Source organism: Cervus elaphus, chromosome 11 (assembly GCF_910594005.1).
Source record: "Cervus elaphus chromosome 11, mCerEla1.1, whole genome shotgun sequence".
Classification (NCBI taxonomy): domain Eukaryota; kingdom Metazoa; phylum Chordata; class Mammalia; order Artiodactyla; family Cervidae; genus Cervus; species Cervus elaphus.
In genome coordinates this window covers 89,760,020-89,787,992 of record NC_057825.1, presented here as the reverse complement: position 1 = coordinate 89,787,992, position 27,973 = coordinate 89,760,020, and the positions used below count along the sequence as shown (strand labels likewise).

The 27,973-nt window shown below is 50.1% G+C and overlaps 1 protein-coding gene across 21 annotated transcripts in view; it reads right to left on the bottom strand.

The window, feature by feature from the left end:
• Positions 1-27,973, bottom strand: part of DYSF (dysferlin) — a 220,588-nt gene that overhangs the window by 148,102 nt on the left and 44,513 nt on the right. For 12 of the 21 annotated variants that reach the window (XM_043918350.1, XM_043918348.1, XM_043918354.1 and 9 more), the window contains exons 4-13: positions 23,114-23,219; positions 15,330-15,444; positions 14,048-14,140; positions 13,504-13,715; positions 11,412-11,540; positions 11,000-11,062; positions 10,291-10,341; positions 8,455-8,485; positions 7,734-7,849; positions 1,401-1,527 (exon numbers count right to left, since the gene is read on the bottom strand). In XM_043918350.1, the coding sequence (XP_043774285.1) occupies positions 1,401-1,527; positions 7,734-7,849; positions 8,455-8,485; positions 10,291-10,341; positions 11,000-11,062; positions 11,412-11,540; positions 13,504-13,715; positions 14,048-14,140; positions 15,330-15,444; positions 23,114-23,219 (1,043 nt within the window). The remainder of the gene's footprint in view (positions 1-1,400; positions 1,528-7,733; positions 7,850-8,454; positions 8,486-10,290; positions 10,342-10,999; positions 11,063-11,411; positions 11,541-13,503; positions 13,716-14,047; positions 14,141-15,329; positions 15,445-23,113; positions 23,220-27,973) is intronic. The other 9 variants (XM_043918352.1, XM_043918358.1, XM_043918356.1 and 6 more) reach the window with 1 other exon arrangement.

Here is a 27,973-nt window from a genome sequence, read left to right as displayed (position 1 = left end):
GTAGACCCTTGGCTGCAGAAGCCAGGCTAGGAGGTGGCCGGGAGGGAGCCGGGGGCCAGCCCCTCCCTCTCCTTCCCGCAGGCACCTGAGGCAGCCCAGCCCAGGATCCCAGTGTGCATTAGCAGAATTATACCAGGCACTGTTCCTAGCTGAGTCCAAGAGAACAAGTAGTCAGGGACTCCTTGGGTCCCTGTTTACAAGTTTTGCATGAAGCAAATTTTTGAGGGTTTCTGCTTTGACTAATGACACCAATAAATAGGTTCCTTCTGTACACGTTTAATTGAACCAAAATCATGGGAAAGCCTTTAAATAAGTAATGGGATTAAAATACAGGTATAAAACATTCTGCATTTGTTGGTTGAAACTATGCTCTCCCCCAGTGTGAGCCAAGAAAATGGTGCATGGAGTGGTCCAGACCAGGCCTAGGAGATGCTGAACTGGACCTAGGGACCTCTAGTACTCTCAGGACTGCCCGCATCTCTGTGACTTCACCAGCATTGATATTACTTCTCATTAATTCTGGCTGCTTTTCTCCTAAGAACAGTCAAAACCCTTGGGAAACCTAGAGAGGGTGTGAGGCTTCCCCAGACAGCAGAGCAGAAGGGAAGTTGGGCTGGTACAGATCTAGTAGACCCTTGGCTGCAGAAGCCAGGCTAGGAGGTGGCCGGGAGGGAGCCGGGGGCCAGCCCCTCCCTCTCCTTCCCGCAGGGACCTGAGACAGCCCAGCCCAGGATCCCAGTGTGCATTAGCAGAATTATACCAGGCGCTGTTCCTAGCTGAGTCCAAAAGAACAAGCAGTCAGGGACTCCTTGGGTCCCTGTTTACAAGTTTTGCATGAAGCTAATTTTTGAGGGTTTCTGCTTTGACTAATGACACCAATAAATGGGTTCCTTCTGTACATGTTTAATTGAACCAAAACCAAGGGGAAAGCCTTTAAATAAGTAATGGGATTAAAATACAGGTATAAAACATTCTGCATTTGTTGGTTGAAACTATGCTCTCCCCCATTGTGAGCCAAGAAAATGATTCATGGAGTGGTCCAGACCAGGCTTAGGAGATGCTGAACCGAACCTAGGGACCTCTAGTACTCTCAGGACTGCCCGCATCTCTGTGACTTCACCAGCATTGATATTACTTCTCATTAATTCTGGCTGCTTTTCTCCTAAGAACAGTCAAAACCCTTGGGAAACCTAGAGAGGGTGTGAGGCTTCCCCAGACAGTGGAGCAGAAGGAACGCTGGGCCTGCACAGGTCTAGTAGACCCTTGGGTGCAGCAGCCAGGTAGGAAGAGGCAGGGAGGGAGCCGGGGACCAGCCCCTCCCTCTCCTTCCGGCAGGGGTCTGAGGCAGCCCAGCCCAGGGTCCCCCCCTCACAGTCACCCAGCAAGGGCACCAAACTCACTCTGTGGCAAGTCCTCGGCCCTGAAGACCTTCAGACAGAAATGCGCTCCTCGGAGGGCCACGCCGATCGGCCTAAGCAGGTTGCTTTCGATGTCCTCCTTGTCTTCAGAGGGGTCTTTTCTCTCCAGCTACAATACAACCAAATCTGACTACTTAATGTGTCCCCAAGCACAGCGTTTTCCCTTCCTTTTCTGAGAGCTCAACCAACACACTTAAATAGTGCATCCTGAAGACAGGCAGATTTCATCCTGCCCACTCGTAGCCTGTGATCTCCAGCAGGTTCCTGAGCCTGATTCTCAGCTTCATCTGGACAGTGGAGACAATGACACTGACCTTCCAGGCTCTGGGAGGATCAACTTCAGCAACGTGTACATGCACGTGTCACCGGCAGGCACTCAAGAACCACCATCTCCTTCCCAACCCGCCCGTTAAAAATAGCGCAGAAGTGACAGAGGTCTAGGCTGGCCACTGTCTTCAGTAACGTCTGTTCATTCACCCAGGTATTTACTGAGCACCTAAGCAGTGTCAGCATCATGCTGGGGGCGACGGATGTAGCAGTAGACAAGGTGGACAGAGGTCCTGCCTGCATGGCACTTACCATTTCACAGTGAAAGACACCTTTAAGCAAATGAATGTAATAGCATGTGCTGAGTGTTTTGATTAGAACAGTAATAATAAAAATAATATGTATTGATTCTATACACGCTCTCATTTAATTCTGACAGCAAGCCCCATGAGCAGGGGGTCTCAAACTTGGCTGTACATTAGAAACAGGAGAGTCGTGTCTTCTGGACCACTGCTGCACATTCCAACTAAAACACAGGTTCTGGTTCAACAGGTCTGGGGTGGAGCCCAAGCCTCTGCATTCCAACAAGTGCCCAAGTGACGTCCAAGCTGCAGGTGGCCAGGGCCTGGAACACCCCACTTTACAGATAAGCTGGATGAGAGTTCACACAGGCTGGATGCAGAACCGGGGCGTTTAGGGAGAACAGAGCAAGGGGGCTGGTAACTATGGACAGCGGGGGAGGGAACAGCACCGGTGGTGTCCCAGCTTTGAGACCTGTCAGGAAGCTTTTAACAAGAGGCTTCCTGTGTGCTGTTTTGGATCTGTCAGGAACCCTCTGGCCCTTATTAATTCCTGAATATTCAGGAATTAAGAGGAGAGGCACGCCTTTCCAGGGGCTGGAGGAATCCAGGCATTTCTCATTACGGTGATAAGTACCCTCTTCCTTTTTATGAGCCATGCAGTAAAAGGTGATTGTTTGCAACTCTCTCTTTAATAGGGATCATCTTATGTTTTGTAAGTCTGGAATTTTAATCTTTATCTTTGCTGAGAATAACCACCTTGTAAGACAGTATATATGCCCACGCCATGTTGATTAAAACACCTTTGCTCCATCAGAGCTTGGGTCCCCGTGTCTTTCTTTCTTTCTCTCTGTCTCTATTTCTGGCTAATTCCTTGGAGTGCGGAGGCCCGCTGAGCTCACTTTCTTGCCCGGGCTTCTAAGACCCTCTCGAGAAGGCGCACCGCGCCTTCACCCACTCGAGAGGGCGCCCGGTGCCTACGTGCAGCAGCGCGAGCTCTAAGAACAGGGCTCTGTTGGCTTTCCGCGTAAACCAGGGGATGTCAGCCTCTTTCTCTCACTTTCTTATTGTCGACTCCAGACCACCAGGTTCTGATTCATTAAAGGACCAACAGAGACCTGAATGATGGATCCAGGCAGAGGCACCAACTCACGAAGAGAGAGGGCTGACATGCAGTTTGAGGAACAAAAGATCCACCTGCTGCACTTAGGCAGGTGAGGGGCAGAGGGATTGAGGAGCATGCCCAGCAGTCCACTCCTTGCAAAGCTGCCTGGACCATCCTCACTCAGTCTGCATGTAGAAACCTGCTTCAGAATCCCCGCAGCCAAATTCTCCATCCCAGAGTGCCTCGTGTCACACAAGAGCCTGGGGAGGGGCTATTAATAGCTCTACACTGACTTTCTTCAGCTCACATCTGAAGAAGATGATCACCTCCTCTGCTTTCATTCATCCATAACACTGTTCGTTCCCAGAGGCCACAATCACTGATTGAGCACCTGTTGTGTACAAGATCTGTTACTAGGCAAGAGAAGAGATAAAAGGGTTCATATTTACTATATTGTCCCTGACCTTAAGAAACTGAGTCTCAGCGATAGAGATGGACACAACAACTAACTAAACTAACAAAACATGGGGTGGTGACCGAAAGAAAGACCCATCAATTTCCCTGGAGGACAAGGCAGGTGTCGTGGAGGAAGTAGCATCTGGACTGGGTCTTGAAGAACAAATTGACTTTTGGTCAGCAGAGACAGAGAAGGCCTTCCGACAGGTGGAAAGACAAGGACGGAAGCACATTCTGGAAAGGGTCACACTGACTGGCGTGGCCACACACGGAGTCTATGCAGGTAGACACCAGCAAGTGGCACCACAAAATCAGCCTGAGGCCAAATGCTAATGACCCTGAATGTGATGCTGAGGATTCTGGACTTCATCCCGAAAGTAACTGGCAGGCAGGGTGGGTCACTGGAAGATTTTTTAACAGGAGACTCACGTGATTTGTGCACGCATGCATGCTAAGTAACTTCAGTCGTATCCAGCTCTGCGACTCCATGGACCACAGCCCACCAAGCGCCTCTGTCCATGGGATTCTCCAGGCAAGAATACCGGAGTGGGGTGCCATGCCCTCCTCCAGGGGATCTTCCCAACCTAGGGATCGAACCTGCGTCTCTTATGTCTCCTGCATTGGCAGGTAGGTTCTTTAACAGTCGTGCCACCTAGGAAGCCCATCACGTGATTGTACCTGGGTTTAAAGAAGGTGATTTTGGTGGTAATGTGGGGGCTAACTAGATTCACAGCAGCTGAACCACATCTTCACTCACAGGAAGGCCCAGATAAGATACGATGAGAGCCTGACCTTGGTCTCTGGGCTTGGGATGGGAAAGAGGAGAAGCGTGCACTGTGGTCGTCACACCAACAAGACTGGCCAACTGTATGCGTGTTGACTGCCAGGTTTGGACTGAGGGATGAGGAAGGATGTTCAGGTCTCTGACCTGGGGGACCAAGGGGACAAGTGCCAATTCCCAAGATATCACCTAACATAGGATGGGCAACAGGTTTGAGGAGTGGTCACCAAATGATACTGGGTTCCCATAGGTGAAGTTAGAGGGGCCAAAGGGACGTGTTCGTGTGCTTTGTTATAGGAAACGAACTGAGCATCTGGAGCTGCGAGGATCCAGGCTGGAGATGAGCGATTTAGGAGCCCAGGCGGACAGAGACGGGCTCCTCCACAGATAGACAGATACGCTGCAAAATCTGACTGAGGCCAGATGTTCATGGGCCTTGAATGTCATGTCAAAGGCACAGCAGAGAGGCAGGCAGTGAAATCCTATTGAGCTGCTGAATTTGAAGAATCCATTTAATAAAGGGGGGGGGCACAGAGAATGAAGGGAGTCATAGATACTGAAGGAGGAGAGAGTTTCAGGTAAGACACGGCTCTGGAATCAAACACTGTGGAGCAGCAGATCAGATTAATGAGAGAAGAGCTCCCGGGACTTGGCAATGGGTGAGGCTTAGGCAGGTGGTTCAGGGAAGGAGGTGATGGGAGGCACACTGAAGCAATGAAGGAGCGAGCAGTGGGGAAGGACTGGAGAAAAGGGACGTGGGGTCCTCTCAAGAGTAAGGTGACCTTGAGGATGGCTGAAAGGATGATGAAAACAGCTTGGACAGGAGGGGTGAAAGCAAGGGTATTCTGAGATCAGGAAATCCAGAGTGTGGCATAGACCAGAAGACAGGAGCCAGAGAAGAGGCAGAACAGACTGAACAAGAAAGCAGGCGGGGGAAAAAAATAAAAAAAATAAAAAGAAAGCAGGCAGGGCTCAAACACATGCAAGGGAGGTGGGGAGTGGGAGAGGGAGGGAAGAGGAACTTCAGCCCTCCTGGGAACTTCAGGCTGCATGTACTGCCACTGTGCAAATCTGCCTCTCTAAGGGGAGCAGAGGCCAGAGCTTAGGAAAGACCGGAAAGTTAGGAAACAGCCACCATGGAGAATGGGATAAGAAGCGAACATCACACAAGCAAAAGAAGAAGTTGACAGCACCTCCAGGTGACTTCTGCCACCAAAGCTGACCAAAGGGTGGTGTGGACAGTATGTCACGGGGAGGGTGGAGAACATGGAGATACAGCAGCAAACCCCAGGGGCTAGCGAGCATCGAGCAAGAAAGAGGATGGGAGACGGGGACCAGGCTGCAGGAGGCAGCTGATGGGCTGGGAAACAGACAGGGGTCAGGGCTGTAACCTCAGTGAGGAAGAACGACCATTCACTGAGGGTGAGGGAGGGAAGGAGGCGAAAGAAACTGCTGGCGAGAGGGATTTCTGAGCTCAAGGGCTTAAGGAAAGTAAGATCAGACGTTGATGGCTCAGCAGGGAGGACACAATGGTCTCAGAACAATGGCAACAGGGAAACCTGCCCGCAAGGACCCTCCTGCACCAGGGGTAGGTAACAGCCCAGGAGACCAGGAGGAGGGAAATAACCAGAGAGGCAGGCTTCAAAGAAGAAGGCAGTGCTGAAGTTGGGAAGCTGCTGTGGGAAACCAAAAGATAGCCACGCTTCCCATTCCAAAGACCATGGCGAGCTGGAGCCGAAAACACAGGCTTCCTTCTGAGCTGGTCTCAAGAAAAGTGGTCTCATCTGGGAAAAACTAGGGTCCGATGAATGGGGAGAGGAGGAAGGAGCGTTTTAGGAAAGGATAGCAGATTCAGAGATGCCCACGAAGGCACAGCGTCTGGAGAGACGAGCTGCAGAGGAACAGGGAATGAGAGAGCAAGGGAGATGCCCTTTCGAGGGACTGGTCCACGTGAGCTCTGCCGGCCCCTGCAGAGCACCCGGGGTGCTCCCTGCCCTAATCCCTTCCACCGGGGCTTCCTGGGCCTTCATCGTCAGCCAGCTCTTCAAACTTGACCTCCTTAGGGACCTTGCCCTCCATCTCCCCATCACATGCGGCTTTCCCCAGGGACTCCACCTCCCCAGCCCTCGCCTGGAGACCCGCTTTCCCCCACTCCTGCCTCCCCCTGCCTTGATCATTTCAGTATCTGCCTCACCATTTGTGTATCTGATTTCCAATTTTCCCATGAGATAATCAATATCCACAAGGACAAGTCATTCACCAACACAGGTCCTTGACTTCCGCCAACAGCATCTTAATCTTCCCTCCCCTGCAGCTGCTAGAGGAATGGCCACATCTCAAATCTCCAGCCGCTCAGAACCAATGCTGCAGGAAAACCTTGACCTTGAGACCCTTCTGTAAAAACAGCCTCCATTCTATCTACCTTCTCCAATCCCCCTCACACCACGGGAGGCACTCAACACAGAGCTTGGCACACAGTAGGAGTTCAAAAAAATGTGTGTTACCAGCCCTTCCCTTTTATTCGTCCTCCTCATCAGCCTGGTCCTCTTGCATCCTCCCTGCCAGGCTCATCAGCTCCCCAGCCCCATGCCTCCGCCAGGCCTGCCTCATCCATGCCTGACAGCGCCTCCAACCACCTACCTTCTGGGTCCCGGCCACTGAGTATTAGGAGGCTTTCTCACAAAGCCTCCAGCTCCTGCGTCTGCTCTGAAATCCTTCGGTCTTATCTGTGTGTGTGTGTATGTGCGTGTGTGTGTGTGTATAAGAGTGTGTGTGTGTGTGTGTGTGTATGAGAGTGTGTATGTGTGTGTGTGTGTGTATGTACACTGGAGTATTACTCATCCATTAAAAAAAAATGAAATAATGTCATTTGCAGCAACAAGGACGGACCCAGAGATTGTCATACTGAGTACAGTAAGTCAGAGAAAAACAAACATCATATATTGCTTATATGTGGAATCTAAATAAATGATACAAATGAAGTTATTTACAAACTAGAAATAGACTTCCAAACCTAGGAAGCAAATTTATGATTACCAAAAGGTGGTGGGGCATAAATTAGGAATTTGGGATTAACACACTACTATATATAAACAACAACGACGTACTGTCCAGCACAGGGAACTCTACTCAATCCTTATAATCTATAAGGGAAATGAATCTGAAAAAGAATAGATATACAGTGTATTCAGATGGGAGAATATGCACAAAAGTATTAACAATAGTTCTCTCTGATGGGCAGAATTATGAGTGACTCATTTCACATTTATGCTTTCCCACATGTTCTACATTTCTCACAATTGCCATGTATTCTTTTAAATCAGCAAAGCTAAAGCTTTTTGTTTGTTCATTTGGTGCCCCCATGGCCTGATGGCGGTGCTTATGAGCAGGACGAGGAATGTACTCACGGGGGCTTCGTCTCCAGGCCCCAGCACACAGAGACTCGCCTTCAGGTAGCCTCTGGCCCCAGCAGAGAAATCGTCGGGATCTGAGAGCAGCAGCCACTTCCTGAGGTAGGCGTGTCCTAAGGGAACAACACCCTTGGTGATCCCAAAATTGGAAGGATCCAGGTCTGCGACCACCCCAGACAGCCCGGGGTGGACTCCACTGGGTGTGATGAAGAGCTCATCTACCCAGACATGGGGAAAGGACTCCAGTTCTAAGATAAAAGGTATTTTGAGTGTTCATTCATGTCCAAATCAGAAATGTCAACAGAAACCGCTATCAGAGGCTGCCAAAGCCAGACGCCAGGCCATTTTCCTCCCCTTCAGGAAGGGACCAGACCAAACCAGAGACCAAGGTGTGGAGAAATCCTAAACTTGTCATCCAAATAACCCATCCCATCTGGAGGGACCCCAGCCTCCAGCAATCTTTGCTTAGGTCTTCCAGTTTAGCACCCAGCTGGGCCAGCTGAGACCCTCGTGAGGGTTTGATATTCCTGGGGGCCTGTTTTATCCAGAAAATGAAAGCTGCCCTCTCTTTATTCCTGCAGCCTCACCTCCAAGATCAGACTCCACCTCTAAAGTCTAAAATCCCCAAGAAGAAAAGATGAGTGTCCCAAGTGGGTGACCCCATGCAGCTGGGACCCCAATGCAAAGACCTGCCCAGGAGGATGACAGGGCGACTCACGGGGCTCTCGGTAGATGCTGCCCACGTCCATCTGAAACCAAACAGAAGGGCACAGGTCACAGTCCTGCCAGCAGAGTGTTAAATAAAGTATGACGCATGAAAATTAAAAATCTGATGTGCTACAAATCATGTTTTCAAGAACATTTGGAGACATGAGAAAATGTTGGTCACCTGTTATTACATGGGGAAAAGGTGGAATGTATTTTGATCGAAGTTTGGTGAAGTGTATCTACGAATAGAAAAGACAGAGCAAAGGAAATATACCGAATGGTAACTGTACCACCTCTGGGTGGTAGATGTGGGTGATTTTTATCTTTATTTTTTCCTATATTTTATAATTTTCTATAAAAAAAAACCTACAGATTTTGATGTGATGGTAGGGGAAGTTATGCATGTGTAGGGGCAGGGTGTATGTGGGAACTCTGTACTTTCCACTCAATTTTGCTATGAACCTAAAATTGCTCTCAGAAACTACGAAGTTTTTTTAAAATCATGAATTACTTTTATAATTAGGAAAAAAAATCCTTTTTTAACCTAACCTTTGGGTTCTTACAATAATATTAGAGACTCAAAACATAAGACCCCACTTATTATAGAATGACTCAAGCTCAATCCATTTTTATTAAAAAAAAAAAAAAATACTGCTTCTCCAGAAAAACAGATTCCATTTTCTATCTGTGACTGCTTCTCGGAGAAGGGGCCATATTTTATTTGGAAAGCAGAAGGAGGATCAAATAAACCTGTGCCCTGTCTTTCCATTTGATAAATTCTTGAAGATTCAAAACTGAGAAAATCAATAAGAATGACATTAAAACACCACTTGTGAAGATCTCCAGTACCAGTTGCCTTTACGCTAACCTATTAAACACATCCTATGCTATCAGTTCAAGGTCCTCTGCAGTGGACTGTTCATTTCTGCATGTCTGTGACAAATGAAGGGGCAGGATCACCCCACCCCACCCCCTGGACCACTCCCACATCCGGACCCACTCCACAACCCAGGTGAGCTCAGGTACTGAGCACCGGAGTCACGCTGGCTCGAGATGGTCAGAATGAGGAAGAGAGCTGCCTAAACTCAGGTCCCACACTGTCTTCCCAAGATGTAAAGACAAATGTGAATTAAAAAGAAGAAGCTGAATTCCCCCTGTTGGAGAGAAGGGGGGCGATTTCCCTCTCCTCTCTTTTTGTCTGAACGTTTTCCTTAGAAAACTTGTCAATGTAAGTACTTTCCCTGACTCTTTGAAATGTATCTTTTTAGAAGCCAGATAAGTCGTTCCTCAGCTTTAGGACCCAGGAGTGCCTTTCCCCAGGCTCTCCAATCTCCTGCAAGGGAAGGGGCTACCTTAACCAAATTGTAAAACTACCTCCCATGATAAAAATGCAAGTTTGTTTTCTGATTTTTCTTGTGATGGTCACCTCAATTACCAGGTAAAGTTAGGATGAACTATGTGTACTAAAGGTGCTATCCTGGCCACTAACTTGGGCATTAGTAATTGTTTATTGCTCATCTCAAGAATATGTGTGGAATGGGTTGTGTCTGCTTGGCTCTATAAAAGATTTGTTTCTGTCTTTGCAATCTCTTATCAGATGGCCCATAATACCATCGTGTTGGTTTAATGCTTATTCAGTAACAGAAGTGCTCTCTTTCTCTACTACCTTTGTGAAAAGGATTTCTGGGTTAGGAGAAGATCTTGTTTGGTTCTTATCATCATATTTTTCCCAACACAGACCAAGACGGATAGGTCTCTGAGTGCCAATCCTGCCCATCATCCACAGAGTTTCCTCTAATGTGGATAAATGAGAACTGACTGCTTTCAAAGAGAATAAAGCATTTACCCGGAACTCCCCGATGAGAGCATCTGTTCTGAGGGAACGGGAGTCCACCACCTGAAAGGAAAGACAAACTAAAACTCTGGTCCACAAGTAAACGTTGGCCCAGACAGGTCCCAGCCCAGCTGTTCCTCCTTCCCCAATAATAACAGCCCACACTCTTGACTGCACTGGCTCTATCCCAGAGATTATTCCAAGCAATGCTTAACCCTCAGGAGAACCCCGCAAGTAGGTACTATTATCATTCCCATTCCAGATGAAGAAAGAGGCACAGAGAGACCACTTGTACAGAATCACACATCCTCTCCATGGTATAGGCAGGGCTAGAAGCCAGACAGTTTGCCTCCAGAGCCCATACTTTTAAACACTCAACTATACTGCCTTTCAGAGGAAGCAGGGGTGATGGAAAGAGCCAAGGTCCAGTGAAACAAAATCTTGGCCAGAAGCAGACATATAGACAAACAAAGTAAGATAAAAATCAAAGGACCACAGCGCGAATGAGTCTGGTACCTGGGGAAGCTGGGCGGCATCAGGGTCTCCCCACTCTGCTGGCGCCTGCATCCAAGCCCTGAAGGCATCTTTGTGCCAGGTGGAACGGGATGGGGGGAGGGCGAGGCTGTGAGCTGCTCCCTGTCACCCAGGCTTGGCTTCTAAGCTTCTCACACACACACACGCACACAGAGCCCACACAGAGCCCCTGATGGCTGGCACGTACCGTGATGAAGATGGGCTCATTGAACAGCTCCGTGGGAGAGTCAAACACATTGAAGAAGAGAGTCTGTTGGTTCAGGGCGAGAGGGGGACAGATGCAGGCCCGCTGAGCCCAGGCTGGGAGGGGACGGCCACCGCCCAGCCTCCAGGCCTGGTCCACACAGCGAGGATACAGTGGGCTCAGCCCAGCACCAGGCTCTGGGAATTCAACCTCACGGAAGTGGTCATCTCAAGGACAGGGCGGCCGGCCCCACGGATGGTGGGGGTGTGGAGCAGGGGGAGCCCTCTCTCCAGTCCCTCAGATAACCTCCTCAGGACCGGCACTGCTCTCCACCCAATGCTAGGGCCATAGGCAAAACCTGAGTGAATTGCCAGGCGTCCCACCAAGGCGCCAGCCCTAACCCAGGGGCTCCCACCTCATTGAAGAAGGGGCTGTTTCCTTTGTGGATCCGCGTCCGCTTGGTCTGCCCAGCAGCGGTGACCTTGACCACAGGCTTGATGTTCACCCCTGGCAGCTGGCGCCCCTCGATCACCTGGACCCTGATCTGAAAGCCAGGAGAGACTGTGAGAGGAAGAAGTCAGGCACGCACCCCACCCCCACGTGAGAGTCAGCAATCTCAGGGACCACCCTCACAGCCAGCCTCCTGGGACAGGTATTAAAAAGGAACTAGGAAGAACATTGTAAGAACAGTATTTTCCCACCAAGGTCCTTGGCATCTATAATATCCCACAGTGCCACATAAGAGCTGCCAGGCTGCCCCAAGTAAGCTGCCAGCAGTAAATTCCGGGGCTGGCCTGAGAATCCAGTCCCTGTTCAGTTCCTGCACAAGTGCCATCTCAGACCCCTCGATGCTGCTGTTTTTGGGTGACTTGAATACTCCTCACTGACAATTCCCTTAGAGGTCAGAGCTACATAGTGATGCAACCCCACTTCATTCTTATATAGTATAAGATGCAAGACAGAATATCTGACATTCTTAGAAGTGAGTTTTCTTCATTGAACTTTGGTAAATGAGGGTTTCAAGAACATCTGTGCTCCCAAAGTTACGCAAAAGATTTAAGAATATTACTTTTTAAAGTATTAACGCTTTCATGAAAAAATACAGTGTTTGCTGGTTCTAATTTCTAACCAGAAATTATTTATTTTAAAAATAAGCTGCTATAGGATATATTATCAATGGCAATGGGAAGAGGGAGTGAGTGATTTTTATTCTCTTCATTGTATTTTCCAAATTTTCTACCAAAAAATTATTTTTTTCATTTATTTATCACTTATTTGGCTTCACTGGGTCTTAATTGCGGCATGTGGGATCTAGTTCCCTGACCAGGGATCGAACTTGGGCCCTCTGCATTGGGAGTCTTAGGTACTGGACCACCAGGGAAGTCCCAAAAGTTTTTTTGTTTGTTTGTTTAAGGAGTAAACAATAACATGTCTTGTGAATAATAACAAATTATAATTTTGTCTCTCAGGCAATCATGAAAGTGAAAGTATTAGTCACTCAGTATTGTTCAACTCTTTGTGACCCCATGGACTATAGCCCACCAGGCTCCTGCGTCCATGGGATTTCCTAGGCAAGAATAGTGGAGTGGGCTGCCATTTCCTTCTCCAGGGGATCTTTCTGACCCAGGGACTGAATCAGGATCTCCTGCACTGCAGGCAGATTCTTCACTGTCTGAGCCATCAGGGAAGCAGGCAAACATTGTGGGTTATAACTAAAATTTTCCTGAAATTACCACAATTTGGAACTGAAATATACTTTTATAATTCATTGCATTTAATAACTAAATATTGAAAAAAAAATAATAACTAAATATTGAAGTTTCCTGTTTTTAATTTTTAAAGTAGTTCTGAAGTTAGATATCACTTAATGCAATTACATCAAAATGGAAAATTCTGTAGAAAAGAAAAAGAACAAGAAAAGGGCCCAAGTTAAATGAGATAGATTTTTGGATAAAAATAAGTCAAAGGGTTAATTTTCATAGTTTTATTCTGTGATGAGCTTGAACAAATTCAAACTGCACATGACCTTCAGAAAAATCACGACTATTAACAGGGGGAATGGATAGAGGAAAAAAAGACAGGCAGAGCCTCTTAGATTTGGGGATCTTGTTCGAATGCAGATTGAGGCAGTGGGTCATGTTGAGTCATGCTCCCAGGTGACACCCATGCTGTTTGTCACTTTGAACAAGTATTCCCAGCCAGTGTTCTGGCCTGGGAAATCCCGTGGACAGAGGAGCCAGACCACTGGCTGGGGGACGTCTGGCTGGGAAAACAGGTAACAGCTGTGGTGATGTTGGCGCTCTGCAGTGAACACCCACCCTTTTTTTAAGAGTAAAACCAGGGGCTGGGCAGAGGCTTTTTCTAGAGGCCCCAAGACATGGCCTCGCCATCGAGCACATGCCCAGGACCCAGGGGAGCCAGACTCCCGGCTGAGGACCTGCCCCACGGCCACACAGACAGGTCTTACGCCTCAGGGGCCGCCTCTGGCTGAAGGAGCCCGCGGTCACCTGGAAGTCCTGCGGTTTGTCCGACAGCAGCTTTCTGGGCCCAGCCGTGCTTTTCTTCCTTCTCCCCCCGGGGTGGTAGGGGGGAGGATGGGAAGGTGGCTTCTTCGGGGTGCTGGGGTCCCCCGGGCCCAGAGCCCCGCTCTGGTCCAGGAACGGCTCGGCCTCGTCTCCCGTGAGTCCTTGGTCTTCAGTGTCCTCCTCTCCTCCCGTGTCTGGAGGAGAGGGCAGTCATGAGGCTGGGTCCCTCTGGCCCCTGGGTCCCAGCTGATGGAAGATCGGCGGCCCAGCACCCACCTCCCCTGCCCCTCTTTCCCCGCGGGTCAGCCAGGATGGATGAGGGAGAAGAAGAGCTTCCAACAGCTGAAACTTGAGGGTGGTCAGTCCAGTTAGCAGGCAGGAGGAGACAGAATGGCCCTGGCCCTCCCCACCATGACCTGCAGGAGGCGCCCTCCGGGCTGCCCCGTCCCGCTCTGGGGAGCGGACAGTGGCCGCAAGTGAGCTGGTTACAGGCGGGAGGGTCGGCACAGCCCGGCCCGTGTCTCACCCGTGGGGGCCAGCCACTTCTTTCCAGAGCATCTCGTGTCCACGGTGCTGTCACTGAGCAGGGACCAGGTCTCGGCCCGGCTCTGTCCCCGGCCTGGCACGTGGGCAGGGCACAGCCCCAGGAGGCGAGGAGGGTGCTGGTGAGGGGAGCCAGCCTGGGGCCCCCCACCCCCACCAGCCCTGCCCTCCCCGCCTGCCCCCGGCCTACACAAGGCTCCAAACAGGTGCCCTGTCTGTCCGGACCGACTTCTCACCACCTTCGGGGCAGGACTGAGTGGCCAGAGCCTAACTTTGTCAGATCCACCTCAAAAGTGGTCCCAGAACATTTGGGACCCTCGGTCTCTCCACTCTCGGTCACCAGGAGCACCCCTTTCTTCCTCCCTCAACCCCAGTCTGGAGGGATCACCCCACCTCTGAGCTCAGACACTGCCAAGTCCAGCAAGAGGGGCCCCGCTCTGCCTCCCCCACCAGGAGCCCCACAAGGGCCCCGGGACAAGCTCAGGGCGCACCCGGGATGGGCTCCCTTCACCGAGGGAGAAATGCTGGAATCTTTCCCAGGGGCAAGACCCCCCGGCCCATCTGTGTGACTCCCGTTCACTCCAGCAGGCTGAACTGCCAGGCCCCCCCGCCCCCCACTGACAAGCCAGCCACCCTGGGCTGGGTCCTCACTTCACAAGAGAAGTAAGTCAAGGGCAACCTTGAGACTTAGCCAATTCAGTCTGCTCACTTTTCACAAATAATAAACTGTAGGCCCAGAGAGGGAGTGACTGGCCCAAAGACACATAGCTACTTGGTGTCAAGGCAAGACGGGAACTCATCCCCTGACTTCAGCTCAGGACTCTCAGGGAAAGTCCAACTCTTCTGTCACATGTCATTGCTAAAGGCCTGCAGAGTGCTAGGCGGGGAGGCACATGGCTCTGGGGAGTGGGTGGGGCTCAGGCATCTCCTAGGATAGACCTCCTCCCCAACACAGGCCTGGCCTCTAAAATTCCCACCTCTCTGGTGCTGCAGAGGGCCGGGTACCCAGCGCCCACACAACACCTTCCTTGAACAGCCGGCGCTGGGAGGACGTCCTCATGCTAATCCTAGGCACCTAGGGGCATGCCTCCTGCTCCTTTATTTTGTAAGACAGAAGTCAGTTCTCCAGACTCCCCACCCACCCACAGCCTCCCTTCGCCAGGCCTGGGCAGCCCCCAATCTAGGAAGGCACCCCCTTCCCAGGCTCAGGTGCCACCACTAGGCTTATTCTCCCGGCCCTGCCAGGGTGAGGGTGGGCTCCTCACCAGCCACCATATCCATGTCAGGCAGAGTCGGGGAGGGTTCCAGAGGCGTTAAGGGTGGGAAGGTGGGCATGGCTCCAGGCAGCGGCGTGTAGGACACCTGCAGGACCAGCGAGGCCTGGAACAGATGGAGGTGAGAGGGCAATAGGTTAATGTGTTGGCCTCCGACCACCACCCTCCAGCATCCTTCCTGTTCCTTTATCCCTGTTCCTTTCCTCCAAACCAGGAATGGAGTCTGGTTTGCAAGAGACGGCAGCAAAGCCACCCTCAGGGGCCCATCAACATAGTCACATGGTTCAGAGCACTGAATCTGGAATCAAGTTCCACCACTCAGAAGCTGGGTGACTTTGGCAAGATCTGAAATGTCTCTGAGCCTCAGTTTCCTCATCTATAAAATGGGGGTAGTGATGGCAATAGCACTTTCGGCATAGGGTCAAATGAGGATTAAATTAGTGAATTGAATGTCTAGCAAGCTTCTATAAATGAATCAGCGATTGAACTTCACCTGCAGGATTTTTCAACTCTCAGCTTAGGCCCATCTTCAGAAAAAAAGCTCCCTTGGCCACTTTGCTCAGTTAAGGGTCTTCCCCTGATTGTCCACAGACAGCTCAGCCTCTCTCTGCTCAGGCCCCAGATAGCACTGAAAGGATGAGGCCCTCTTTCCTCCCAGAAGCAACCCCCAGATGCTCTGGCTTTGACCAGCGAAGTGGGGAGTGACCCATCATGCCATTCACATGGACGGGGGAAGGCTGCCTTGGGCTCCCACCCCATCCAAGCCCACCAGGAGACCTACACCCTTCAAAGGGCCTGAAGGAAAGGTACAGCCACAGCAGGTTCTCCAACCTTACTGCTCCCAGGCCAGTGGAGGCCTGACCAAGCCTTCCCTGGTCCAGCAGGCCTCCTGGGGCAGCCTTTTAATCCATGAAAATGAGAAAAACTCCAAAGCATGAAAGTTTCAAAAATAACAAAAAACTTAAAAAAAAATGTAAAAGAAAATAAATTGCATAATCCCACCATTATTCACATTTTGATATAATCCTCTCCAATCTTTTCAAATGAATAATGTTCAGCTCTGCTATACATAGAATATTTTTCTTTTACTTCATATGAGACAATAAGCATTTCCCCCAAATTTTGATAAACCCTTTATAAACATAACTGTTAATGATACATAATATCTTCTGAGCAACTCAGTGTAATTCACTAGGCAGCTATCTCTGCTGAGTAATGTTAGGGATGTCCGGAAACCCTCGGAGTGAATCTTGGTCCTGAGATGGAAGGCACTCACAGTCCTGGGTGTATCCAGCTCCGGAGCTTGAACACTTTAGGCTGGGGCCTGGACTTGGGCAGCCAGGCTAAGGGAGGGCAGGGCGGGGGTGTGTGTGGTGGGTGAGGAAGGGTGCTCAGAGCACTGAGGAAGGACGCTGGACCCAGGTCGCCATCCCAGGAGACCTAGTAGGAGACCCAGCAAGGCAATGAGACCCTTAAGTCCCAGATCCAAGGCACCGACCTAACGGCCGTGCAGGTTCCTAAATCACCACCAGGTGTCGCCACTTGAGCTGCCAGCGCGCCCCCAACCCCAAGCTCCAGCGACATTAAGAACAGCCGCTCAGGCGGCGGCAGATAACCAGACCTGCCCACAGCCACACCCATCTCCCTGAGACTCCAATTCAGGTCTGGGGTGGGCCTGGGAAGCTGCGCTTTTCTACACTTCATTCAAAGGCAATTTGGGCTCTTCGGAGCAGTAACGAATTCTAGGGTTAGGCCAGAGAAAGTAGATGACCCAGGAACATCTTTTTTGTGCCAGAAAACAAGGAGGTATTCAAAGAACTATAGAAACATACCAAAAGGACACAGAAACCTTTTGACATGTTTTGTTATCAAGCGTTTCCACAGGCTAAATCTGGGACAATTTAAACATGAAAAAAAAATGATGATGGTAACAGACTAAACCTTTGAATAAAATAGGAATATATCAACCCATATAGAAATAAATGAATAAATACGACAGGAGGACACTTTTCCTTATAGTGGAATGCCAGATGATTAATGCAGAAAAAAATTAACAATTGATTTAAGATATCACCATTTAGCAAGCATCAAAGCAACAATCCAACCAAGAAATAATAGTGAGTGTTAAACCTGCTGGATAAACATTAGATACGGAACAAAGTATTTAGAGTCACAAAGCACCTTTCCCCTTTCCCCAAATCCTTACTTATTAGGGGAACGAATGCATGATTGGCGGAGAAACCCAGCAAATGCCAGGTGATCAAATGATCCAGGGTAATCACACAGAAATGAAACAAATCAAAATCGCACCACTCTAGGACATGATGGGAGCAGCACAGCATTGCGGTGTTCTATTCCTGCCAAAGATGAACAATCTACATCTAATTGCAGGTAGATTCTTTACCAGCTGAGCCACAAGGGAAGTCCAAGAATACTAGAGTAGGTAGCTTATCCCTTCTCCAACGGATCTTCCTGACCCAGGAATCGAACTGGGATCTCCTGCATTGCAGGTGGATTCTTTACCAACTGAGCTATCAGGGAAGCCCAGTCAAGAGGAAACAGCAGGCAAATATGAACAGGAGGACATCCTACAGGACAACTGGCCTGGACTCCCCAAAGTCTTGAGGTGACAAGGTTATAAAAGTCAGACTGAGGAATTCTCCCAGGGGGGTGGAGACTAAAAGAAATGGAAACGACTAACAATACATGATCCTTAATTGGATCCTTTTGTTATAAAGGGCACTGTTGATAAAACTAATAAAACTTGAATGAGAATCTGTGGGTTCAATGGTAGTGTCATGTCAACATTAATTTCCTCATTTTGAAGGTTTCATTGTGGTTATGTAGGAGAAAGTCCTTAATCAGAGAAAATACATACTAAATTCAGGATGAGGAGTCAGGAGATGGAATCAAATGGCTTAGAACAAAATATTCTTTCAACTACTCTTGCAGTTTTTTGCTGAATCTTACATTATGTTAAAATAGAAGGTTCTGAAAATCTGAGAAATTTTCTTCTGCTATAGCCATGGGAATCTCATTTAGCAGAGATGAATGAAGCCCCCCTAACACGTGGTGGCTGAGGGCTTCTGACCCTAGCACCAGATTCCTTTGAAGAACACCCCTTCCTGTTTCTCAGGGCTCACCTTGCCCAGCCACCACCCTTCACCACCCGGGGGCTTCCTGTGTATCATCTCTGGGCAGAAGTGGAGCCATGTGAGTGTAACTGCTCCGCGCTGTGGGCCTGGGTGCCATTAGCACCGAGGCTCAGGGAGGAACAGTAGCCTCTGAATCCCAAGACCATCCAAGTAACCCCTCACCTCCTGGAGTTTCCTGAGCATCAGATCTCCGCACTGAGAGCCCCCACCAACCTCCTGAAGACTTAGCAACATGCCAGTGGCTCCAGGCATGTGAACAGACCTCGGGCACAAGCCAGTTCCATCTTTTACATGCCCATCAAGGAGCAACAGGAACATTCCTTACAGCTTCCAAGGATCTAGAGCCCAGGATCTAGAACAGATCTCACAGCAGGGGGCAAGATCCAGGGTCCACTGCTTCATGCCCAGGGCTGGTTAATTCTGGAGACCTCTAGCTCTATTAAGAGTTAAAGGAAATGGGGCCTGTCTGTGGGCCTCATTCAGGGTCAGGACCTCCCACCCTCACTGGGACATAATATCTCATAGCCTGTCCCCTTCTCCAGACATAACCAGAGCTGAGATTCTCTTTCTGTGGGATATATGTGAGCCCCATGCTCTCCCAGACAGTGACCTTGGCCCACAGCCCCCAGTAGGACCCTCTTTAAGGCCCTCGATATCAAGGCACTCCGTCTGCCAGCCCCGTCCCTCAGCTCCTCAGCCCCAGCACCACCACGCATGCATCCTGTCACAAGGCCATTATCAGTCAGCTGTGTGTCCATCAAAGTGTGCTGCCCTGGAGCAGGTAACCTCAGTCACCCATATCTGCCACCTGGGGCTCACAGTCAACAATACCACAGAATTCTGGAAGGTCCTGTCTGGCCCCCAGGCTAAGAGGGTCCAGGAAACCAGGACACCAGGAAAGGCAAAAAGACAGACAACCCCATCAGATCATCCTGCAGGTTATCGGCCCCAGCTCCCGGGTCCTTCACCTGCCCTGCCACGGTCAGCCCCACTGCTCACCACCTCCTTCCTGGGCCACAGCTCGCCAACACTGAGCTTAGGTAGATCAGCCCCAGACCCACCCAGCCCCACTGCTCCCAACACACCTCACGCGCCTGGATCACATTTACCTTTCCCTCAGACAACACCCAGAAGCCGGCAGGCGGGTCAGATGTGGTCCTGAGCTGAGGCAGGGGTGGTTGGCGGCATCTTCAGTCACTTGAAGGATACCCAGGGATTCACCAAAGCACCTCAGTGCTTGCTCCCAACACACAGGGCCCACCTGGCTCCCGGCCAGTGGTTTCCACGTGAAACCACTAGGTTTCCTGTGCTCATCTCACCCAGCAGGCTTCTCTTTCTCATCAGACTCTAGCTTTTAAGGCTGAGGAGCTGCTGACATGGTTTTCATAGTGTATCATCCATGCCCTCAGTAAGCTGCTCTCGAAACACGTTTATGAGTATGTTGCTTTCCTTCATGTGCGTCCAGCGCCCTCGTGGGCCTGGAGACTCCCCCAGGACAAGGGCAGTGTTCTTCACTTCAGGCTAGAGGCGTCTGGGTAAAGTTGGCATCTTCTCATGGCAGGCAGCCCCGTGTGCCACATCGGGAGGGACTTGGGTGAGAATGATAGGCAGGTGGAGCCAACAGGCCAGCCCACTGCAGACCCCCCTCCTCCTCCTCAGTCTTGCAGGGTTTCCTAAGGATCCCACAGGCAGCATCACAATCTCCCACCACACCATCAGCAGCTTCCTTTGGCCCTCTGAGGTCATCTGAGCTACAGCTAACAGGATGCCCGCCGAGCTCTGCCCGCCAGACTCAGCCCAGAAAGCGGCCTCAGAAAATGGCCAGTGAGAATCCACAGCTCCGGACAGGGCTCTCTGTCCCTCCGAGCAAATCCCCTGCTGTGTGTCCTCCTGATTGCCGTGCAACCAGCCCCAGGCGCCAGGCCCCAGGTGGGGAGTCCCAGCTCAGAGGGTCTCGGGACCTGCCTGGGGCTGCAGTGGAACTCAGCCCTATCACAGGGGCTACAGGTTGGTCCCGGGCCCTCTCCACAGGCCAGAGCCACCTCCTGGGCTGAAGGGAAGGAGGTCCCAGGCTATACTGTGATTTATAAGACATGTATTGATTGAGTCATTGAGATGACCAAAGTATGTTTTTCATATATAGTTGGTCTTTGTCCACATTTCCTGGCTTACAGCTCCCCAAGCTCTTGGAATTGCCTAAGTGTTGAGAGTGACAAAGGTATCTCGTGTTATGTTAACGCAGTGACTTCTGCACCTCATCTGAGGATGGAGCTGATTGCCAGGAGGACCAAACCTGTGACTGGAGGGTGGTAACTTCAGTCCTGCCCCTAACCTCCAAGGATGAGAGAGGGGCTGGAGGTTGACTCAATCACTGATGGCCACTGATTTAATCAATCATGCCTATGCGATGAAACCCCAAAAGGATGTGATTCAGGGAGCTTCTGGGTGGAGACTGGGGGGCATGGCGCTCCTGGAGAGACCATGAAGCTCTTTGCTCTTCCCCAGACCTTGCCCTGTATGTCTCTTCTGTCTGGCTATTCCTTAGATATATCCTTTTATAATAAACCCATAATCTAGCAAGTAAAATGTTTCCCTGAGTTCTGTAAGCCACTCTAGCAAATTCACTGAGCCTGAGAAGGAGGTCCTGGGAACCTCTGATCTATAGCCAGTTGGTTAGAAGCACAGGTAACAGCCTGGGCTTGCCACTAGTATCTGAAAGGGGGCGGGGGGCAGGATGAGCCTGTAACCCATGGGATCCGCTGCTATAGCCAGGTAGATGGTGTCAGAATTGAGTTGAATCATCGCTACCCAGCTGGTATCCGGGCATTGCTGATTGGCATGGAGAAGCCTCCACACACACACACATTGGAGGTGGGTCCAGGAACCTAGTTTATCCCACCTCCCGGAGCCCATGTTCCACTCCCACCCGTCACCTTCTGGCTCTCACACCCCTTCTTGGAGACATGGTCTGGGACGGAGTGGCAAGCTCTGCGGACAGCCAGGAGTCCCAGCCCAGAGAAGAGAAGGCAGTCAGCCCCCTGCTGCTGCTTGGGAAGTGCAGACAGTGCAGGAACACAGTGATAGGAGGAGAGATGAGGCAGCCGGGGAGTCACAGCCAGGCTCAGCCCCATGGTCGGGTGTCTCAGGGGCTGGGTGGGCCTTTGAGCTTGGAGGGGAGCAGGGGCAGGAAGGCTGGCAGGAAACACCAATGTCACAGATGCACAGAGGGTGTGAGAGAAGAGAGGTTTGAGCAGCTCAGTCATGAAGCGAAAGACTCTGGTTGGAGGCATTGGGGGCCTGACACACGGCAAAATAGGCAACCCCCATCCCTGAGAGCAGGAGAAAAGCACCAAGCAGATCCCCTGACTCCAAACACCTGTGTCCCCTGCTGCCTCGATGCCCTCCTTGACTCCTCCGTCAGTGCTCTGCGTCTCCGGAGCCTGCCCTGGCCATCTTCAGGATCCCCGGAAGGGGCAGCTCAGAAGTCTCAGAAGTCCTAGAGCTCTTCCTAAAGAGCTCCAAGGGAGGACAAAAGGGATTCAGCCGGTGATACATCCTGCATGAACCAGAATGTTCTACCAGTGAGCACTGTCTGAGAAAGGGATGGGTTCTCTAAGAGACATTTCCCCATCAGAGAAGAATCCCAGCCTTGAGGAGCCTGAGAGGTCGGGGAAAACTCCAGCATCAGAAGGGCAGTGACCCCAGAGTCCACTCAAGTCCCTTTAACCACTGAGAGTCAGGAGACACACCCCCTGATCCGTGTCCCCACCTGGACACCAATTCACCGTGTGACTTCACTCACTCTCTTCCTTTGGCTCCCAGTTCCAAGCAGTGCTTCCACTCTCTAGAGCTCTGCCCAGACCGGCCACTTCCTGACTCACCAAGCCAGCCAAGAGCCACCAACCTCACACACACACACACACACACACACACACACAACGGCAAGGTGACCACACTCTGAGAGACTCCCCAGGACCCCACTGAGAGGAAGTATTTCCAAATTGATACTCCCCAGTGTGTCCTGGGAGGTGGGGCTGACCCAGAGGGAAGGTCAGGAATTCTACTGACCATGAAGAAAGGACCCCGCAGGGTATATTTAGCTCACTAAAAATAACGGAAGGCTGGGGATGAGGGCTGGGAATTGTCTGGGAGGGCTAGAACGCTGGGAAGGCTGGGGGAGGAGCAGGAAGAACAATGGAGGAAGGGAAGGGGGTCTGACAGGTCCCAGCGGGCAGGGGAGGGGGATGTCTTCCTCCCTCCCGCTGTGATCTATGACCCAGATGACTCAGCTATTCCAGACCCGGAGAAGGGCCTGGATGGTAAGGAAGGACTACCAGGAAGCTTGGGAAGGCATCAGGTTTCCAGTGAAACACCAGTCCCAGGAGGTGACCGGGGGCAGACTGGTGTGAGGCAAGGCTAGCTTGAGCCCTGCTGGGGGGCCCAGCTCCCACTTCTGCCCCTCCCATCCGAGCCACCCCTGAGCCCCTGCTGAGCACCTGGAGCTTCAATCAGGGTGGGCTAGGCCTGGGTGCTGGAGGCTGGACCTTGACACATGGCTGGGGTCGGAGAGCAAGGCCTCTGACAGAAACCGGCCGGATACCGAGGCCAGTGGACACTTACCCCTGTGGGCTGCTTCTTGGTGTCCAGCAGTGGGGCATTGAAGCTGGCAGACAGGCTGGGGGTGGCGAGGACTTCCCGGAGGGGGATGTTGGCTTCCCCCAGGAACCTGAGGAGAGAGAAAAGCAGAAAGTAAAAAGCAGACAAATGCACCCAGTTCTTCTTCCGGATACCCTTCACCACTGACTTCACTCAGACAACCCATGGACAGGCTGATCTGCCTAGAACGCCTAGGAACCCTCAAGACTTCCCTGGCAGTCTGCCGCAGTTACCCCATCACCAGGCCTGGAGGGCCAGGCCCCTCTCCGGGCACCAGAAGAATAAGAGACACGTTCCTTTCCCCCAAGGTCAACTTTGACCCCTTCTGCCCCTCCCCAGAGGCCCAACCTCACCACCCCATGTGCCTGGGTTGTCCTGCCCGTCAGACCTAAACAGCCCCCAGAGCAGCCTCTCCTGGGAGCACGTCTGCATTCTCCTCTCCCTCCGCAGCTCTCCTGACCTGCCACTACACAGACCTACCCAGTGTCCCTGAGCTGGGCCAGCAATGAGGGTGAAGGGAAAACACACAGACCCTCCTGTCTTCAGGGGCGGGGAGAGAGGAAAGTTGGGGCAGGGAAGTCTGCCCCACTCCCAAAGAGGCCCAGAACTATCACCCACACACGCGAGGCCATATCTGACCAAGGGGAGAGGGCCCATAAACGGATGGTCTCTTAGGAAAGAGAAGGTCGTCACTTGATGACCAGCAAAGGGACCCTTCAAAGGGGGCCAAGGGAAAAGGTTGTGTCTCTAAGCCAAAAAGTGAGCAACATGTGTTCTGCAGCAGTGAGGGAATCAGAGCAGCAAGTGGCCTCTGTCAGTCAGAAGTGTGGCTGTGTCTGCATCGAACGTGGGCATGATTCCTGCACCTTACTGTCAGGACGTGAGCAACGACCAGTCACAGACGTACTTTCATCATTTGCTTCATAATTTTTTTCCTGGTGGATAAATAGCACACCTGTTATCTGGGACCTCCATTTTTCTGGTGTCTATAATAACTGATTTGAATATGAATTTTTATGACTTAACGAAATAAAACTTCCATCTTGACCTAATTAACTAATTGTTAAAACTGGCTATTCACAATGATGCAGCACTTCACATTCACTACTACCATCAAGAAACAGAAATCAGAGAAGGGAGACACGTACATGGATGGCTGAGTCCCTTTGCTGTCCGCCTGAAACTACCACAACATTGTTAATCGGCTATACTTCAATATAAAATAAAAAGTTAAAAAAAAAGAAACAGAAAACAACAAATGTTGGCAAGGATGTTGAGAACCTGAAACCCTTGTGTTGAGAAATTGAAACACTGGTTGGAATGGAAAACGATGCAGCAACTATGGAAAACAGCATGGTAGTTCCTCAAAAGGTTAAACATAGAATTACCATATGATTTAGCAGTCCTCTTCTGAGTAAATACCCAAAAGAATTTAAATCAGGGACTCAAAGAGATACTTGTACACCCAAGTTCATAACAGCATTATTCACAACTGCCAAAAGGTGGAAGCAACCCAAGTGTGTAACAATAGATGAATAGATAAATAAAACATAGTAAATGTCCACAACGGAATATTATTGAATCTTAAAGAGGAGGAAAGTTCTGACACTTGCTACAACATGGATGAACCTTGGAGATATTATGCCAAGTGAAATAAGACAGACACAAAAAGACAAATATTGTATGGTGACCTAGAGTGGTTAAATTCATAGGGACAGAAAGCAGGTTAGCAGTTATGTGGGGTGGGGGATGAGGAAAGAGGGAGTTATTATTTAGGGGGTACAGAGTTTCAAACTGAGGAAGATGAAAAGTTCTGGAGATAGATAATGGCAATGGCCGCACAAATTGTAAATGTACTTAACACCACTGAACATCAAAATGGTTAGGTGGTAAGTTTTGTTATGTATGTTTTATCATGATAAAAATAAATTTAAAAAACTAGCTGTTTGTGTAAGTTTCTCAGCAATAAAATTCCTTTATCTCCATCCCTCTTGGAACCAGCAGACTCTTAGTTGCTTTGCAAGTTCCTCTGTTAGCAAGTCAATAACCTGACACATACATGCGTGTGCACATGCTAAATAGCTTCAGTTGTGTCTGACCCTTTGTGAACCTATGGACTGTAGCCCGCCAGGCTCCTCTGTCCATGGGATTCTCCAGGCGAGAATACTGGAATGGGTTGCCATGCCCTCCTGCAGGGGATCTTCCCAACTCAAGGATCAAATCCACAACTCCTGCAGTTCCTGCATCGCAGGTGGATTCTTTACCACTGAGCCACCAGGAAAGCCCAGCCTGATATTTATTCAAGACCAATTTTTCTAACATTTCTTTACAGAAGAGGCTGTAAAAAAAGAAAACCACAGGCTCAAAATGGTGTCACTCATGCTAAAGCCCATAGTACAAAACCTAGATTTAATTATGGGTCTAATTGCAGTTTCAACTTTTCCCAGAAATGTAACCTTAATAGGCCAGTCTGGAATATTCTGGTCAAGCACGAAAATGGACATCTGTTATGTGGGCCCACTCCACCCCTCTCCCACCCCAGCCAGTGGAAGATGAGGTAATCAGCATGATAAACCCTTGCCTGATCCCTTCTCAACTCCCAAAAAGTTGATGTCCTGGCTTTAAAATAACCCTTTATTTTCTTTAGTTAATATCTTCTTGCCCCACCTGCCTTCTGCCTATAAAACTTTCCATTTTGTACAACCCCTTGGAGCACCTTTCCAGTTGCTCTAAATTCATGGGTCATGAAAGTGAAAGAATTAGACAGTCATGTCTGACTCTTTGAAACACCATGAACTATAGCCTCCCGGGCTCCTCTGTCCGTGGACTTCTCCACACAAGAACACTGGAGTGGGTAGCCATTACCTTCTCCAGGGGATCTTCCTGACCCAGGGATGAAAGCCAGGTCTCCTGCATTGCAGGTGGACTCTTTATCATCTGAGCCACCAAAGAAGCCCGGTCAATTCATGAGTTATTGAACAGAACCAATTAGATCTTCACATTTACTTGGTTCAATTTTGTGTTTCTACAGAGCTAAAGGGAGAGGTGTTTGCTAATATTCATTCCAGAGTTCTAAAACCACTCAGGATGCTAGGAAGCACATTTTCTAGAATTCAGACTGGTTTCGTTAGGGGAACCACTGACTGAAACCGACTACCCTGGCCAGGCCTGATAGTAACCACTCGGCACGCGTTATCTTACAAAACAGGAGGTCCCGGTAAGGAACACCACCAACCAGAAGAATTAGAGGAAAGTCAAAAGAAGAGAGGAGATGCCAGTCCATATGTCCTACCAGCCTCCCAGGATCATTCTCATCGGACTCCACCTTGGCTGAATGATGCAAACGTCACCAGCAGGAAGGACCCCGGTCAGACTGATTAGCCAGAGACACCCGGGAAAAACCCGAGCGTGAGCCACGTGGCAGAGCTGTTCTCCTGGGCCCCCTCACCCCGCTGCTCTCCACCCAGGAGCCCTTCCCAATAGAATCTCTTGCTTTGTCAGCACGTGTCTCCTGGGACACTTCATTTCCACGTGTTAGACAAGAGCCCACTATTGGGCGCTGGAGGCAGTCCCCCTTCCTCCAGCAGTTTATCTTATACTCCTTTGCAGAGCAGAGCAGGCTTGTGCCATAGCTCACTAAGGCAGGCCTCCTGGAGTGTCTCCACCCCAGAGTCAGCAAGGGGAAGGCCCCTGTCGCCAGTGTGTTGACTGAACTGTTCTCATAACCAGAGCAATGCCGAGAACACCAGGGAGTAAGTGTAGAAAACCAGGAATCCATGCTGAAAGCAGACAGGGCAGTGGTCCCTGGGAGACAGAGAACAAAGAATGGCTTTCTTGACATACCAGAAGCCATCTGGGGCGTAAGTCATTTGATGATCTAAGCCTGGCCACAGTCCTTGTCTTTGAACAGGTCTCAGTAATAATGATCTTAGGAAAACACAAGGACAAGCTTACCAGGTGAAAGTAAAAATAACAAAAATAAATCAATTGTAAAGACTCCCAGTTCTATTTCAATGGTAAAGACTAGTTTAATGCACATTCTTGAGCTGTTTTGCAGAATTTAAATACCACCCCTGGGCCCTCATGGCAAAGAATTCACCTGCCAAGCAGGAGACAAGTTTGATCCCTGCGTCAGGAAGATCCCCTGGAGAAGGAAATGGCAATCCACTCCAGTATTCCTCCTTGAGAAATTTCGTGGCCAGAGGAGCCTGGCAGGCTACCGTCCATGGGGTTGCAAAAGAGTCAGACACAACATAGAGATTAAATAACAGCAACAACTGGGTCAGCTAGAATACAAGGGATAACGATGTTGACCTTTTCTGACCCTCAGCCCTTCAATCAACTAAAACTTGGACTCTGCCTACTGCCCAGACCCTTTCATGAATATGCATATACCCTTAAACTTAAAACTTCCCCAATTCTGCTGTTTGGGGAGACACTGCTTTGGGAAACGTTCCCTATGTTCTCCTTACTTGCTGCAAGAAATAAATCCTTCCTTCTCCCTATCTTTGACTCGGTTGTGTCTTTTGGCTCGATACCCACTAAGAGGCGAACCCAGTTTCTGGGTAACAATGTGACACTGGAAATCTAGGTCAGCAGAAAGGAGGGACTTGCTTGAGCAGGCAGATGGCAGACCCTGCCTTAGAACTTGTGAAATAGAGTCGGTATTGCTAACAGAGCTCTATAAGGTGGAGTTGGAAGGTCATCAATGAAGTGTGATTCATATATGGCTCAGCCTGGATTTAATATGACCTTTTGACCTGATGAAGTCATCCAGAAGACCTGCCAGAAACCAAGATATTTATGGGACCTTTACCCTAAAAT